Consider the following 13598-nt stretch of genomic DNA (forward strand, 5'->3'; position numbering starts at 1 on the left):
TGGTTGGTTGGTCAGTTGATCTGGCGACTTGGTCAGTTGGTTGATTGGTTGGTTGATTGACTAGTTGGTTGGTTGATAAACACAATAACTCAAAACCTTGTTGAAGGATTTTGATCAAATTTGTTCGACTGAATAACTAACAAAATAAGAAGGGATTTAATTGTGGGTGAGATCTGGACAATGTTTGGAATTCAAAATATATAATATATAAATTATAGATTCATTTGAATATGTTGATTGGTTATCTGCAGAGGCAGATGAGAATGGATTTTGAGAGGTTATCCAGATCATACTCTGAATCCTAAATTCATCAGAAATGATTGAAATACATAAAATTATCCGGCTGTATACATGTAGCCTTGTTTCATAAGGGTGGGACAGCTGGAAGGTGGAAATGAAGGAGAAGTTTCTTTGAAAGCCTGATACCAATAAAAATTGATACTCGGGATCATTTCTCCAGCCTTTTAGCTTTGAGTTAATGGTTCGACCTTTACTGTCGGTGTGGGAGAGTTGACAATCTAATTTAATTGGATTTCAAAACACATTTGTCATGTGTGTGTGTTTATTCTCCAGTCTGCTGGTGAAATAGATTCAATCACTGCAAGACAAACTGATGGAGTTTATCTTTCAAACCTTCATTATTCATTGGAAGGAGAGATGTGTCGCCCAGCAAACCCCAACCCTAAATGTCATTTGTGTGAATATGAAAATAGAGTGTTTGACTCTTCTTTGCTTAATTTATTTCCCAATCTGTTCTGAGATAATCACGTTTGCTCATTAAAGAAAATCTCAATTCTGTGATAGTGTTGTACACTTTCCACACTCGAATGTATGTTGGTGATTTACTAGCAATGTTTGGCTTCACGGTAATCAATGATTTAAGAAATGTCCCAAAGCTTTTCTTAGCAGCAGTCTGTGCAGGCGTCTTGCAAAACATTGTTGGAGAATGGTGTGTCTCTTCCCAGTGCTCTAATCCAAACATTCGTAGTTACTCATCCATTTCCAGAAGAAAGTATCCTTTTTTAGCATTAGATTCATCATTGGCAATGAGAGAAAAAGTGATTTCCTGTCGCTAGGGTTTCTGGTTAAAAAAAAACAAACAAACACATGAGCAGATTGTGAGTATGTTGTATAGATTTACGTTGTGAACCTTCCTCGGGGAATCTCCTCTCCTGCACTCATCTCTACAGGGAGGCTCTGATGTTCGGCGTCTGACGTGATCTCAGTATTGACTTCAAGCTGTACAATTCCACGACACAAAGATGAGAATGACAGTCGTGCAGAAGGAGCCGCTGAAGGATTACCGGGGTGCGTTTTTGTCCGCAGACCTCTCGGAGTGAGACGTACAAGCGGTCCAGCCGCACTCCCATCGATCAGCTCGCCTCCTACACGAGAGAGAGAGAGAGAGAGAGAGAGAGAGAGAGCCCGCTGTGGCTTCTGTCGCACCACCAGCGCCGACTGGTACCGCCTCTAAGAAAACTGTGATGGAGATCACAGGAAGTGACATCATTTGGGCAGCGATAAATCACAGTTTGGAGGGCTTATAGTTACCTCACACAGAGCTGGGTTTTTTCTTGTACTTGCCAATCTTGTATTTCCCGTGAAATTTGATAATCGGCGCGTATTAGGCTCCGGAGTTCACAGTATTGACGCAGCGCTTTGTCGGCACTTTAGTGGCAGATCCATTTGCTGGGCTTGTTTATTCAGCGAGGGCTGGTGTGTACATGGGCCAAGCAGCGGGGAGTCGGGACTGTATTGATTGAGAGTGAGATTAGCGTGCACTGCTGGAGGACAGATGGTGCAGGCCTACACTCTGTGGTCATGCTCGTGTGAATGATCACATCCCATGCACGCTGCACAGACAGGAAGTACACAGAAAGCAACGATAAGCGCCAGTCCTCAACAATCTGTTCAAACCGAGGCGAAGCCTGAAGCTTTGTCTTTGATTTAGCAGTACAAATACATTCAATATGTATTGATAGTGCCGTTTACAAATCCACATATATATATAAAACAATATCCATCGACACGGAAATGGCAGAAATACTGAAAACAATGGGTTTTTTGGGCCACCAGTCAGAGTGCTGTTGTTTGTTTGCATAAAGTTGCGTTTTCAGGGCCTCTGAGCACCGTCGTGGAAACAGACACCTAAAATACTAGGAAGATTTTCTGCTTTCACTTAAAAACATTGTTGTGTAATCGACGCTTTATTGAACCGTGTCGTGGGCCTGTTTCAGCCTGAGGGCTGCATGTTTAACACTTTAAGTGAGACTGACACAGTGTCGACAAATAGCAACTCTCCAGACACTATTTGTTATTTCTTCCTATTGGTTATTTGTGCCAGATCAATCAGTGCTGATTGTTTTCCTCCTCAGGCATGGTCCAGGCCTGATGGCGCAGTCTGAGCTGTTTGTGCCGACAGCGCCCCCTGTGGAGCCGAGGCCTCCGGAGCTGGACGTTCTGGGCTTCTTGGGCCAGTTGGGGCTGGAAAACGGCACAGCGGAGAGATGCTACAGCTCACACTCCCGCAGCAGCGTCCTCCAGGGCCTGCCATTCGGGGGCGTGCCCACGGTCCTCGCCATCAATGTGGTGCTCTGGATGGTATACACACACACACACACACACACGCACACACACACACACACACACACACACACACACACACACACACACACACGATTCTCACATTTAAAAAGGTCGGGTTTAAAAATATGAAATCACTATTATTGATACTGATTATTTCATGAAAATGTTTCATTGTCAGTGTTGTGTTCACAACACTGTTTACTCCTGGCTTACAGTATTTGTATGACAGTTAATTATTATAATGAAACCTAACTTCTGTTGTTATGATAAAATAAAGATTACATACATACATGCAAACTCGGTGTGTTCAGAGGGAACCCAACCACCAAAATCAGCATTTACACTGATTAATATTTTAATATTTAGTCTCCTGAACACAGAATTGTTCTGTTAGGATCTCTGTTTCTTTATCTTCCTTTTTTTAACTAAGGCAATTCTTTCTAATTGTCAATATGACATGTTAATTGTTGTCAAGATTAATGTTTGGGCTCACCTTTATTGCATTATTCTCTTTATTTATTGTCCTGAGCAGCTTCCCAAAATCATTTGATTACAGTTTTAGAGGGAAAAACACAGAAATATCCTGAAAGTGAATTCAAGGACACAATAATTATAGTACTACTGTATACTTTCAGTGATTAAATTGTATTGGGTGTCCAATCAGATCACAGGTGGGACAAAAGCCCTTGATGCAAAGGACTAAAGCTCCACGTCTTTACGTTAATCCTCTGCATATTGCCTTTTTTAAACCAGAGATCTCCTCAGTCCATCTTTCTTTCTGCAGATGATCTGTAGTTTGTACACAGCAGCAGCTCGATGAGCCTCAGTAACAAGGTTCCTGAATATCTCCAAAAGCTGCCAACACCTTTAGAGGCACCACAAAGAGTGCCGACACAAACAGACACCGAGCGGTGACACTCGGTCCGAGGGCTATTTTTACAGGAGTCTGATTCACACCGTGCTGCAGACGCTTGATGCTGATCAACCAGAACAGCAGCATCAGGTGTGTGAGATCAGTTCAGACAGTTTTGTGTTCAAGAAACTTGACCATTGACTTGCTATATATTTAAGTCAAACGCTTTTTACCCCGGTTTCCTCCCACAATTCCAAAATCATGCATGTGAGATTAATTGGTGATCTTAAATTAAGACCCTAAGTGGGAGTGTGTGTGGTTGTTGTGGTTGATTGCTCACTTTCTTTCGAAGCATGCAATAAAATGATGGAGGAAAACATCTTGAAATACACAACAAAAACAAATCTCACAGGTGAGACACTTCTGGTGTCTGAGGGCAAAGCTGAAAACATACTAGGATTCACACAGGTGAGACGCTAAATCAGACATTTTATGTATTTTTACCGCAATTCTTTGTCAAGAACTTAAAATGTATTATTAAAAATATTTATATTAATAAAATACACAATTTATGAGTGGATGGATATTGTAAAAATGCAAAGAAGACTAAGTATAACCACAATATAGTACAACAAACCTGTCAAACAGATACATAGCTTTTCATAAAGATATATCTACTTTTCTATAATAAAACTGTCTAACAGGCTTCGTATAGTCTCTAATTCTCTTTAGATCCTAATTGATGTACCAAGATTACTACTTAACACTGTGTTAATAACACGAGAGTCTGTGATGAGTTTGAATTATTTAATGAAGCTTTAATCATAATAACTCTGGTTTAGTAATAAAAAATAAATAACAGGAAGTGGAGCTATATCACCATCTCGCTCGGAAAATCACACTGATATACATAGATCTGAACTAAAGTGTTTCAACCTTCAAAGGTCCATTAACAGACTGTATGATTGTAAGGTTCCTCAGCAGGAGAGGAAGTATGCGTGTTTGGAAAGAGGATAATATCACAAAAATATAAACAACACAACGTGTTGAGATAAGACAGCATATGGACCTGATGTGACAGATGGATCTTCAATTACAAGCAACACGGCAACATGTTTTTTTTTTAATCGTTTCAGGATGTATGCGACTCATATAAATACGGCCTAATTTAATAAAAAATCTGCAAAATTATGTTTTATTTCCTCAAACGACGTCATGATCATTTGGCTTCTCTCAGTGCAGGGCTTTCATGATCTCTGTGGGTTTCCCCTATATAAAACTCCATATTACATACATACATTACCATCCGTGCAGAGATGTGCGTTTAGATAATTGGATCTCTCTGAATTTCCTTCAGGTGTGAATGCATGATTAAATATTTTTAAATTACTATCATTTTCCCTTTTCTTCATCGTCAAAAGTAAATAGAAGCGTTAAATTAAGCCATAGCTTTGCTATGCTGGCTTTACTCCTCACATTCATATCTGAGCTACAGCGAGGGGTGTCTGACACGTAAACTCACAAAGAAGACAAACATTTTTATAATTAGACACCTGCTGTTCCTAAAATGTCCACTAGGTGTCCCGTGTTTCAGTAAAACAGAGGTACCTAAAGAGCTACAGCTCCAGAATCATTTTCAGCCATAACTTACCTACATCAGATTGAAATGGCAAGCAGTTTAATGTTTCACCGTTTTTGTGTTTTGATTTCAGTAACATTTCGCGTTTAAACAACGTTTTGAAAATGTCTGTTTCCACAGTAAAAACAAGAGTGTATTGCTGCCTGTACGTACGCATGTGTGTGTGGTTTCATTACAAAAAACAAGCAACAGCAGCCACTACTTGTCCAACATGCTTAACTACATTGTTTTTCAGTATTTCTGCCGTTGCCATGTAAACAGACATCGTTTCCAAAACGTTGTTGTGTAAATGTGAAACTTTACTGAAACTTAAATGCAAAAACGATGCGATTTCTCATGAAACATTGTGTGAATGAGGCCTAAATATGTGGTTTGCGAATAATCATATTTACAAACAGAGAAGTGTGTTTGTCACATAATAGCAGTCCTTCAGTCTGACTTGTCACAGGTTTCCGTTCCACTGTTAGGCCTTGTCAAGCTGATGTCACTCCCCGTCTGCCTTCCCCTGGTTTTAATTGGTTTATTTTACCCCTGCCTGGTTGTCAAGCCAACGCAGAAGGTTGAGCGCCGTCTCGTAATGACGAGCATGAGTCAAAGCTCCCCCCCCCCCCTCCCCAGGTGATGAGAGCATCAAATACATCATCTTACAGAATAAATCATCAGTGGGACTTGAGGAGAGCACGCCGACGCATCAAGACAGATTATCGAAGAAAGACAACAGGGAGGAGCTGAGAAGCAAAGAAAACACACATTCTTCTCTTGAAGAGTTTAGACCCTGACTGCTAATGTGAACACAGCTTCATTATTCATCCACTGGCCTCAGTCAGCTCTTCCTGATTGTCTATGCACGACTTCAGGCCGCTAAAGAATGAATCATTCGGCCTTAATGGGAGCTTTCTTCCCATTAACACCGTTGTCATTCCCGCCCACTAAACCAAGTGTCGTCTCTACTCAAATCAGGTAATGATTTAACGCCGCAATTGAAATCAATCCTCCAATAGCACTTTTACCCTGATTAGCATTTGTCAACATTCATCACTGATTCGGCTCGCGGGTGTTTGAATGGGCGAGTTCACTTTTAAAGTGACTTTTTGTTTGAATAGGGCTCTTTTCTTAGTCCCTCATTGTTCTGTTCAGTTTGCTCTCCACTTGTGTTGAAATGGAGGCTATTCAGATTTATTCTTACCATTGACCGCGCTCATGTGTCATTACTGCACGCCGTGCGTTCATGTGTGCACGCTGACCTGTCTTTAGCAGTTTCCAAGACAACCCCGCACTCAATGCACTAAAGAAACATCTCGGCTCATTACTGAGGCTGTATTTTGACTCTATTGTTTGTGGACTCCTCAGCTTCACAATCAAACAGAATGGAGGACATTAGACCCACAGGAGAATACATGCATGTAGATTTGTTTTGGGAGTGGAAAACCAGTGCCAGTTTTTTTTTTTAAAGAAAGTATGTCATTCCTGGAACTTCAATAGATTTGATTTGTAACTTAGGCCACGTTTACACGTACTGGGTAGTTGAAAATGGAGGCTTGTGCTGGTGAGGTTTGCAGCCGAGTGTGAAGCAACTGGGATGAGGATCATGGTACCATGGTTCTCGACCGGAAATGGGTGGCTTGCCCCCGTCAGGTCGGTGGAGGGCCCTTGCCCCAAGTGGAGAAGTGCAAGTATCTCGGGGGTCTTGTTCATAGAGTGGGGGAAAGATGGAGCGTGAGATCGACAGGCGGATTGGTGCAGTTCTGTGGTCGTTGTATCAGTCCGTCGTGGTGAAGAAGGAGCTGAGCCAAAAGACCGAACTCTCGATTTACCGGTCGATCTTCGTTCCCACCCTCTCCTATGGTCATGAACTGTGGGTCATGACCGAAAGAATGAGATCCCGGATACAAGCAGCTGAAATGAGGTTCCTCAGTAGGGTGGCTGGTTGTACCTTTAGGAACGCCTTGGGGTTCCACCGGAAGAGCTGGAGGAAGTGTCTGGGGCGAGGGATGTCTGGGCATCCCTGCTTAAACTGCTGCCTCCACGACCCGGCCCCGGATAATCGGTAGATAATGGATGGATGGATGGATATTTGAAAAAAACAGTGATATTTCTCTGCGTTTGGGCCACGCATTTACACATAAATGCAGCTATGACTCACCACAAACGATATACTTGAAAACTCCGGCCACAGTGGAGCCTTGGATAAACTGTCTGCGGTTGCATCTAAAGGCAGGTTGGCAGATATTTAGGTCACAATTTGTGATGTCATGTTTTTTTCCAGGGTTCTGATTGGCTATCATAGCTTCATGCCTCACGCGACACTGCCCCCTACAGGTTTAGCATGTTCATAGCAGCTCTGACCCAGGTGTAAATGTGGTCCTTGTAAATTAAGATTTATTTTTTATTAAGCGTAGAGAGCAATATATATCTTTTTTTTTTCTTTTTTTTCTTTTTTTTCCTGGGTACGTGTACGCGTGGCCTCAGTTCATTCAGGCCCCATTTAACAACGTTTAGAATTAAAAAAGATAAACTTTGATTGTGTTTTGTATGTTTGTTTCCATGAAAACGGTACTCAGAGCTACTGAAAATGAAGCGTTCTGAAAACGACTCCCAAAGTGGAACTTTTCAAAAAGGCTCTGACGCCATCGCCGTGGAAACGGGAGAAAATGCAACTTAAAAAAAAAAACCCGACACAAACACTGCGACTACACCTGCGCACAACAGCTGTCGTCAATAGTTCTTCTGCACATGCTCAGTAGATAGACGATCACTACAATGTTTTCCTCTAGAGTGTCTTGACTCCCGGTCCATCATAACAATATTTACTTCATCGTCTGTCCGTATGAACGTCCTCACCATTGTTAATGTTCATAGCATATTGTTGTCTGAGTGCACGTCTAGTTTTATTACAAAACTACACCGTTTTCAGTTTTTCTGCCGGTTCAAGCAAAAATGCCAAAATGATGGGTTTTCATTTGGAATTGTCATGTAAATTACTTAGTAAAACTTACAATTAATATTCTAATGGGATAACTACTCCTTTTTTTATAGAATATATATATATATATATATATATATATATATATATATGTGTGTGTGTGTGTCTATATATACATGTGTGTGTGTTTGTGTAAAACAAATCACTGTTGAAATATTACAATTTGAAACATCTTCCCCAGATCAAGCAGGAACAGCTTCTTAATAAAACCACATAACATGCTGCTGTTGATTCAGAGGTAAATGTACAGGTTTCAGTTATGACTCCGTCCTGCCCACACACGTGTTCTTTTGTTTCCACGTGGACCTTCAGAGAAATGAATTGCCGTCTCCTGCCTTTCTTTTCTCTGTGTTGCAGTTTTTGTTGCTCATCTTTTCTTGCCTGAGGAAGGCTGCGTGGGACTATGGCCGCCTGGCTCTGCTCATGGAGAACGACAGGTAAAACCCCTCAACACGCTGAAATTCACCACTTTGGAGCCCGAGAGCCACGTCAACATGTAATGTGCAGTGAATAGGCTCGGTGGTGTGAGTTCTGGTGCTGCAGCTCCCTCTGCTGAGTGCAAACTGCTGCTGGGCCTGTCCACATTTATTTATCTTCTCTACAAAATGTATGTTCATGTGTTCATAAATGGCTTTATTCATAAGGTCAATACATTTTATTTCAAGGTAGTTAAAATGGAATAATCTCATTACATCTTCCAATTACAGGCTACACGTATTTTTGGGGGGAGAATTAAGCACAATGTGCATAAAAACAGATTATGTCGGTCCAGTATCGACACAAATTAATGCTATGCTGCCATATACTGTCAATAAGGTTGTAATTTTATATATATACATATATATATATATATATATATGTATGTATGTATGTATGTATGTATGTATGTATGTATATATATATATATATATATATTATAGTCTTTCTTACAGCCATACGTGATCTTCAATTAACCAATGCATTTATATTCTGGGGAGGAATACATTTTTTTGTCAAAATATCTTTATTCAGAGTCAAGTACTATTAAAAAAAAAAAAAAAAAAGCTAGACCAAAATAAGGCTTTGTTCCAGGACAGTAAACACGTAAGTAAGGTGTGTGAGTGAAACATTTTACTGGCTCACATACACTTAAACTATATTGTAAACATAAACATACTTCAAATCGGAAATCTTAAAAAAAAAAAAACAGTTAAAAAAAAAAAAAATGTCCAGCGAGAACAAGAAGACTTCAGCTGTGGTCTTTGTCCAACAATAAATACAATGTGCTAAAACCATTAAAAAAAACCTCATTCAACACTTCAACATTTTTGCACAGGAGAGGCTGGAGCTGGTTACGGTTTGTAGTTTGATCCTGGTAAATAACATAATGGACGCGCAGCCATAAAGCTGGTGTTATTGAATATTTTCTCTTATAAGCTCGTAAAGAAGGCAAAGCCTACATTTCATTACTCTTTTCTGCTTTACGACTTCCCCACACTGCCTGTGGCACTCAGCCTGACGTCCGCTGCTTTATTTCCCTCTGAAGGTTCAACCTGTAAAAACCTGTGGTGCAAATGAGCATTAAAGAGAAATATACAATTTACCCTACAATTATACAATTTAAGTCATGCCTCTGGTGTACATTAGGTGGCAGTGTTGAGTCACATTAGTCCGTGCTGTTATCGTTTTTTTAGCTCTTTTTAATTGAAAGTTGCATCTCGTCCTGTTTAAATTACTTGTGGCATTAATTTCTACTACAAGTCTAAACAAGTTCAAGCAACTTGAAAGACTTGCTGATTTTAGTAGATTTACCAGCAGAACATCACAGAACTTAACAACATTCTGGCGATTATTGGAGTTTGTATAAAAATCACATTAAACCAAGATGCCTTTTTTTTTTTTTTTAAGTAAATAACATCACAAATCACACAAGCAAAGCTGCTTTCAAGCATGTTTCTTCGTACAAAAAGCAGAAAGTGTTTGTAATTACACACATTTTCTACGAATATGGACACGGTGACGTACAGTGAGAGTTGAAGAGGAGACAACATTTGTACCATTCAGAGATTAATCGTGCGCCTCTTCATATTTATTGATCAAAGCTTTGAGACGGTGAAATGACTGCAGGTCTGCATGACTCTGCAGCAGTGCTTCTTCTGCTCGACCTGGATCTCCTCTCCCGGGGACTGTGGGCGCGATTAGTGCCGCCCGACCGACGGCGGCTTCGCGTCACTCCGGGGCAAGAAGCATCTGTGTGTCTTCGCTCATAGTAAATTCAATTAGGCTGCTTAATTTGACACGCTGCAGATGTGTCGGCAGAGGAAAACACTCACACGAGCCCCGATCACACAGATTGAAGCACGACCTGTGTTTTTAAAGTGCTGATACAAAGTGCTGATACATGATGTTGTTTTGCGATGACTTCCTGTTGTTGTGTTATTTTCTCTGCTCAGTCTGACGTCCTTGTTTTATGGAGAACCGAGTGAGAAAGAGAAGTCTCCCTCTGAGTCGAGCCCCTCTGACTCGGACACCAAGGACATGGTGAGTTTTTCATCACAATCGTCTGTACATACGAATGTCCGTCTGCTGCCGTCGTTGATGTTTATAGCGTACTGATCTCTGCGCCCATATGGGTGTGGTTTCATTACCAAAACAAACAACAGCACCCACTAGTGGCCAAACATGATAACAACTTCTTCCTCGCGGCATTCCTGTCGCTTTCAAGACGTCGCCATTTAAAGGCGAATGTTTTCTGTAATACCAACACAACAGTCATGCGTTGTCACTTGAAGCGTTGTCGTCTAAATGAGGCCTCTGTCCTTTTTACTACGCCTTTTGTGTTAAAATCTGTCAAGAAAATTCCTAATCAAATGTCAGGGAGACACAGGAATCAGACTGAAAGCAACTGAAAGGTGTTAGTAAGAATTAAAAAAAAGAAAAAGAAATCGCAACATCTTCCCTCACAGCCCAGCAGGATCTTTGATGAGTTCCCAAAACAAATTCTTCAAACAGAGTGAATGTATGATTTTGTCATGTTGTTCTCACTCAAACCACATGACGGTGTCTTACCTTTACCAGTACAGGCAAACTAAAGCGCAAATGAGCGTGATGAAAGTCTCTGGCACACGGAATTGATGAGATTTGATCAGCTTTTCGTTTGTTATAACGGTGGAAAAGGCCTCCCAGCATGAAGACCTGTCTCCTCTGTGGGAACAATTTCCAGCTGAGGCGTGCTTGAAGGTCGGACTGAGGGTGGAGTTAGTTTAAGGTTAGCAAAGGGTCAGAGTTTGGTTGTGGTTGAGGTTAACGTCGGACTAAGGAACATTATTTTAAGTGTGAGTGTGTGTTTGAAAGTTGTCTCAAGGGGCCGGAGCTACTTTTTAGGGCCAAGATACAATCGCCCACATGTTCTTAAGGTTTAACTTATTATATGTTTTTTTAGGCTGAGGGTACAATTAGGGTGAAGTTAAGATGAAGGATGTGTTTGTGATGGTGAAGGCTAAAGACTGTGCTACGTTAATGTGTCGGCCCCACACATGAAGACTCACCCACCAACATGTGTGCAGCTAATAAAAGGTAGACATGAGCACATTGTAAAGTGTAAAACATGACCAAGGGCTGAACAGTTTAAATAGAATTTGCAAAACAGAGACCTGGAACTAAATGGCCCTTTAACATCAGCATCAGATCTTTACTGTCAGGGTGATTTGTGTAGAAAAAAAAATCTATCCTGAAAGGAGAGTCCAGGAAGTAATAGGATTTTGTCGACATGAGAAAGAACACTGTGGCACAATCACGACATTTCAGCGACATTTTGAACCTTTATTCATATATTTAGCAATAAAATTGAGAGCATTTGGAGTTTTCGTTACTCCTAAGTTATCATGACATCGTTTCACTCCGGACTCGAGATATATCCGCCGTCATATTGGAATCCATCAATTTGAGTCGTGGAAAAATAAATAGAAAAATTTGATTTCTGTCCATTAAACGGAAGTGAGCCAGTATCAACAATGTGTGTTTTTAGGCTTAACATGCACAATATGCAGAAGGAAACAGGTGAGAGTAGCAGATGAATACAATCAGGAAATGGCTCAATTGACATCTTTCATAGATGTAAGTTTGAAAAAAAACAAAAAACTGTTTTGCGCTGAAATAAACATAGAAAGATTGTCCAAATTTACTCCTTGTATCTTTTTTTATTATTTACAAAAGCTGATTATACAAGATGTTTTTTTGTTCTTTTTTATGAATGATATATATCATTATCAGTATATTGGTTATCTGCCAAATGTTTACTGATCTGGTCAGATTAATATCTAAGGAACATTATGCTGCACTAATATACATTTGACAAGCTTAATGTCCAGTGGGACAAACATCCAAATAAGCTTTTGCAGTGACAAAAGAACTGCCTTTTTGTTCAGGGAGAAAAAAAATAAAAATCCTCCTTGTTTTAGGTTTTGTCTTAATAATTTCTGACACTTTCACATTTTCCAGTCACTGGCTTCATTCCCTCGTCACCCCCGCGAACTGCCTTGTTGCCTCCGCTGCTTCCAGCTTCAGCTCAAAAACAAGCCACACACTGGAAACTCCTCCGCTGTCTTCAGCCGTGAACTGGAAAACCTTGAAGACGTTTTATAGTTACAAGGACAAGTTTACAGCTAATTCATTTCTATTTAGTTTTACGATGGGACAGTCCATGAGATCTTCAGTTATTGGCTCGCAGATGCCGCGAACGTGACACTTGACTCGCCTCGCCCTCTCAGTCAGAGAGTTTCTCAGCCCGAGTCGCATTGGAGCTGGAAGACGTCCAAAACAATAAACGGTGGCCCACTCGAGCAGACTAATTTCCACTGAGCGACCAGCAGCTACAGGCACCGCGGGGCACAGTTAGTTACTCTGATAGAATAATTATAGTGAAGAAGTGCTGAGTTTGAGGAGCCGGCAGGTCGTCTGTTTGCTGCACAGTATCGGGGAGAAAAAGATTATTTCTACACTGACCGCTTAGTCAGCTTGTGTTTGTGTTGTGCTCTCCACACACAGCAAACTTCCTGTCATGTCCAAGATTTATTAGAATTGTGTCAAACAGTATACGTAGGAAGTTGTGAACGCATAAGATTGTTAAAATCGCACAGCAGGTAGCATGCATTAAACCTGTTATAGACTGTGCAGGGTGTCCTTTCTTACTAAAGGTTTAAGAATCACAAACACACATACTGTGTGAGTCGATCGACTTACAGCACGCACTGATCTATTTAATGTAGTTATCTTCATGAATTATTGGCAAATGGATCAATAGACAACATGAATTACTGGCTTCTGAAACGCCTGCTTTGTTAATTATTGTGTGTTTCATATCTGAAAAAGTGGCGCAAATCAGCTCAGCCTTTAGCACAGATGCTTCTTCATTGCCTCAGCTGGCTCTCCGCAACTTTTCTCAGTGGAGTTTATCACCTCCTCGATTGCTCTTTTAAGTTTTTTAGGCAAATTCATATTTACTTTTAATATTTACTCCAAGTTCCGTTGTTGCTATCAAGCTCGCCTCACAGCCATGC

The 13598-nt window shown here is 40.7% G+C and overlaps 1 protein-coding gene across 1 annotated transcript in view; it reads left to right on the forward strand.

Moving 5' to 3' along the window:
• Positions 1-2391: 2391 nt before the first annotated feature.
• tmem63c (transmembrane protein 63C) overlaps positions 2392-13598 on the forward strand; it is a gene marked incomplete at both ends in the record, with an annotated part of 30731 nt that continues 19524 nt past the window's right edge. The window contains 3 exons of the mRNA XM_080513520.1: positions 2392-2601; positions 8419-8498; positions 10494-10581. Coding sequence (XP_080369646.1) covers positions 2392-2601; positions 8419-8498; positions 10494-10581 — 378 coding nt within the window. The remainder of the gene's footprint in view (positions 2602-8418; positions 8499-10493; positions 10582-13598) is intronic.

The sequence above is a fragment of the Blennius ocellaris genome (genome assembly GCF_963422515.1).
Source record: "Blennius ocellaris genome assembly, chromosome: 17".
Lineage (NCBI taxonomy): Eukaryota > Metazoa > Chordata > Actinopteri > Blenniiformes > Blenniidae > Blennius > Blennius ocellaris.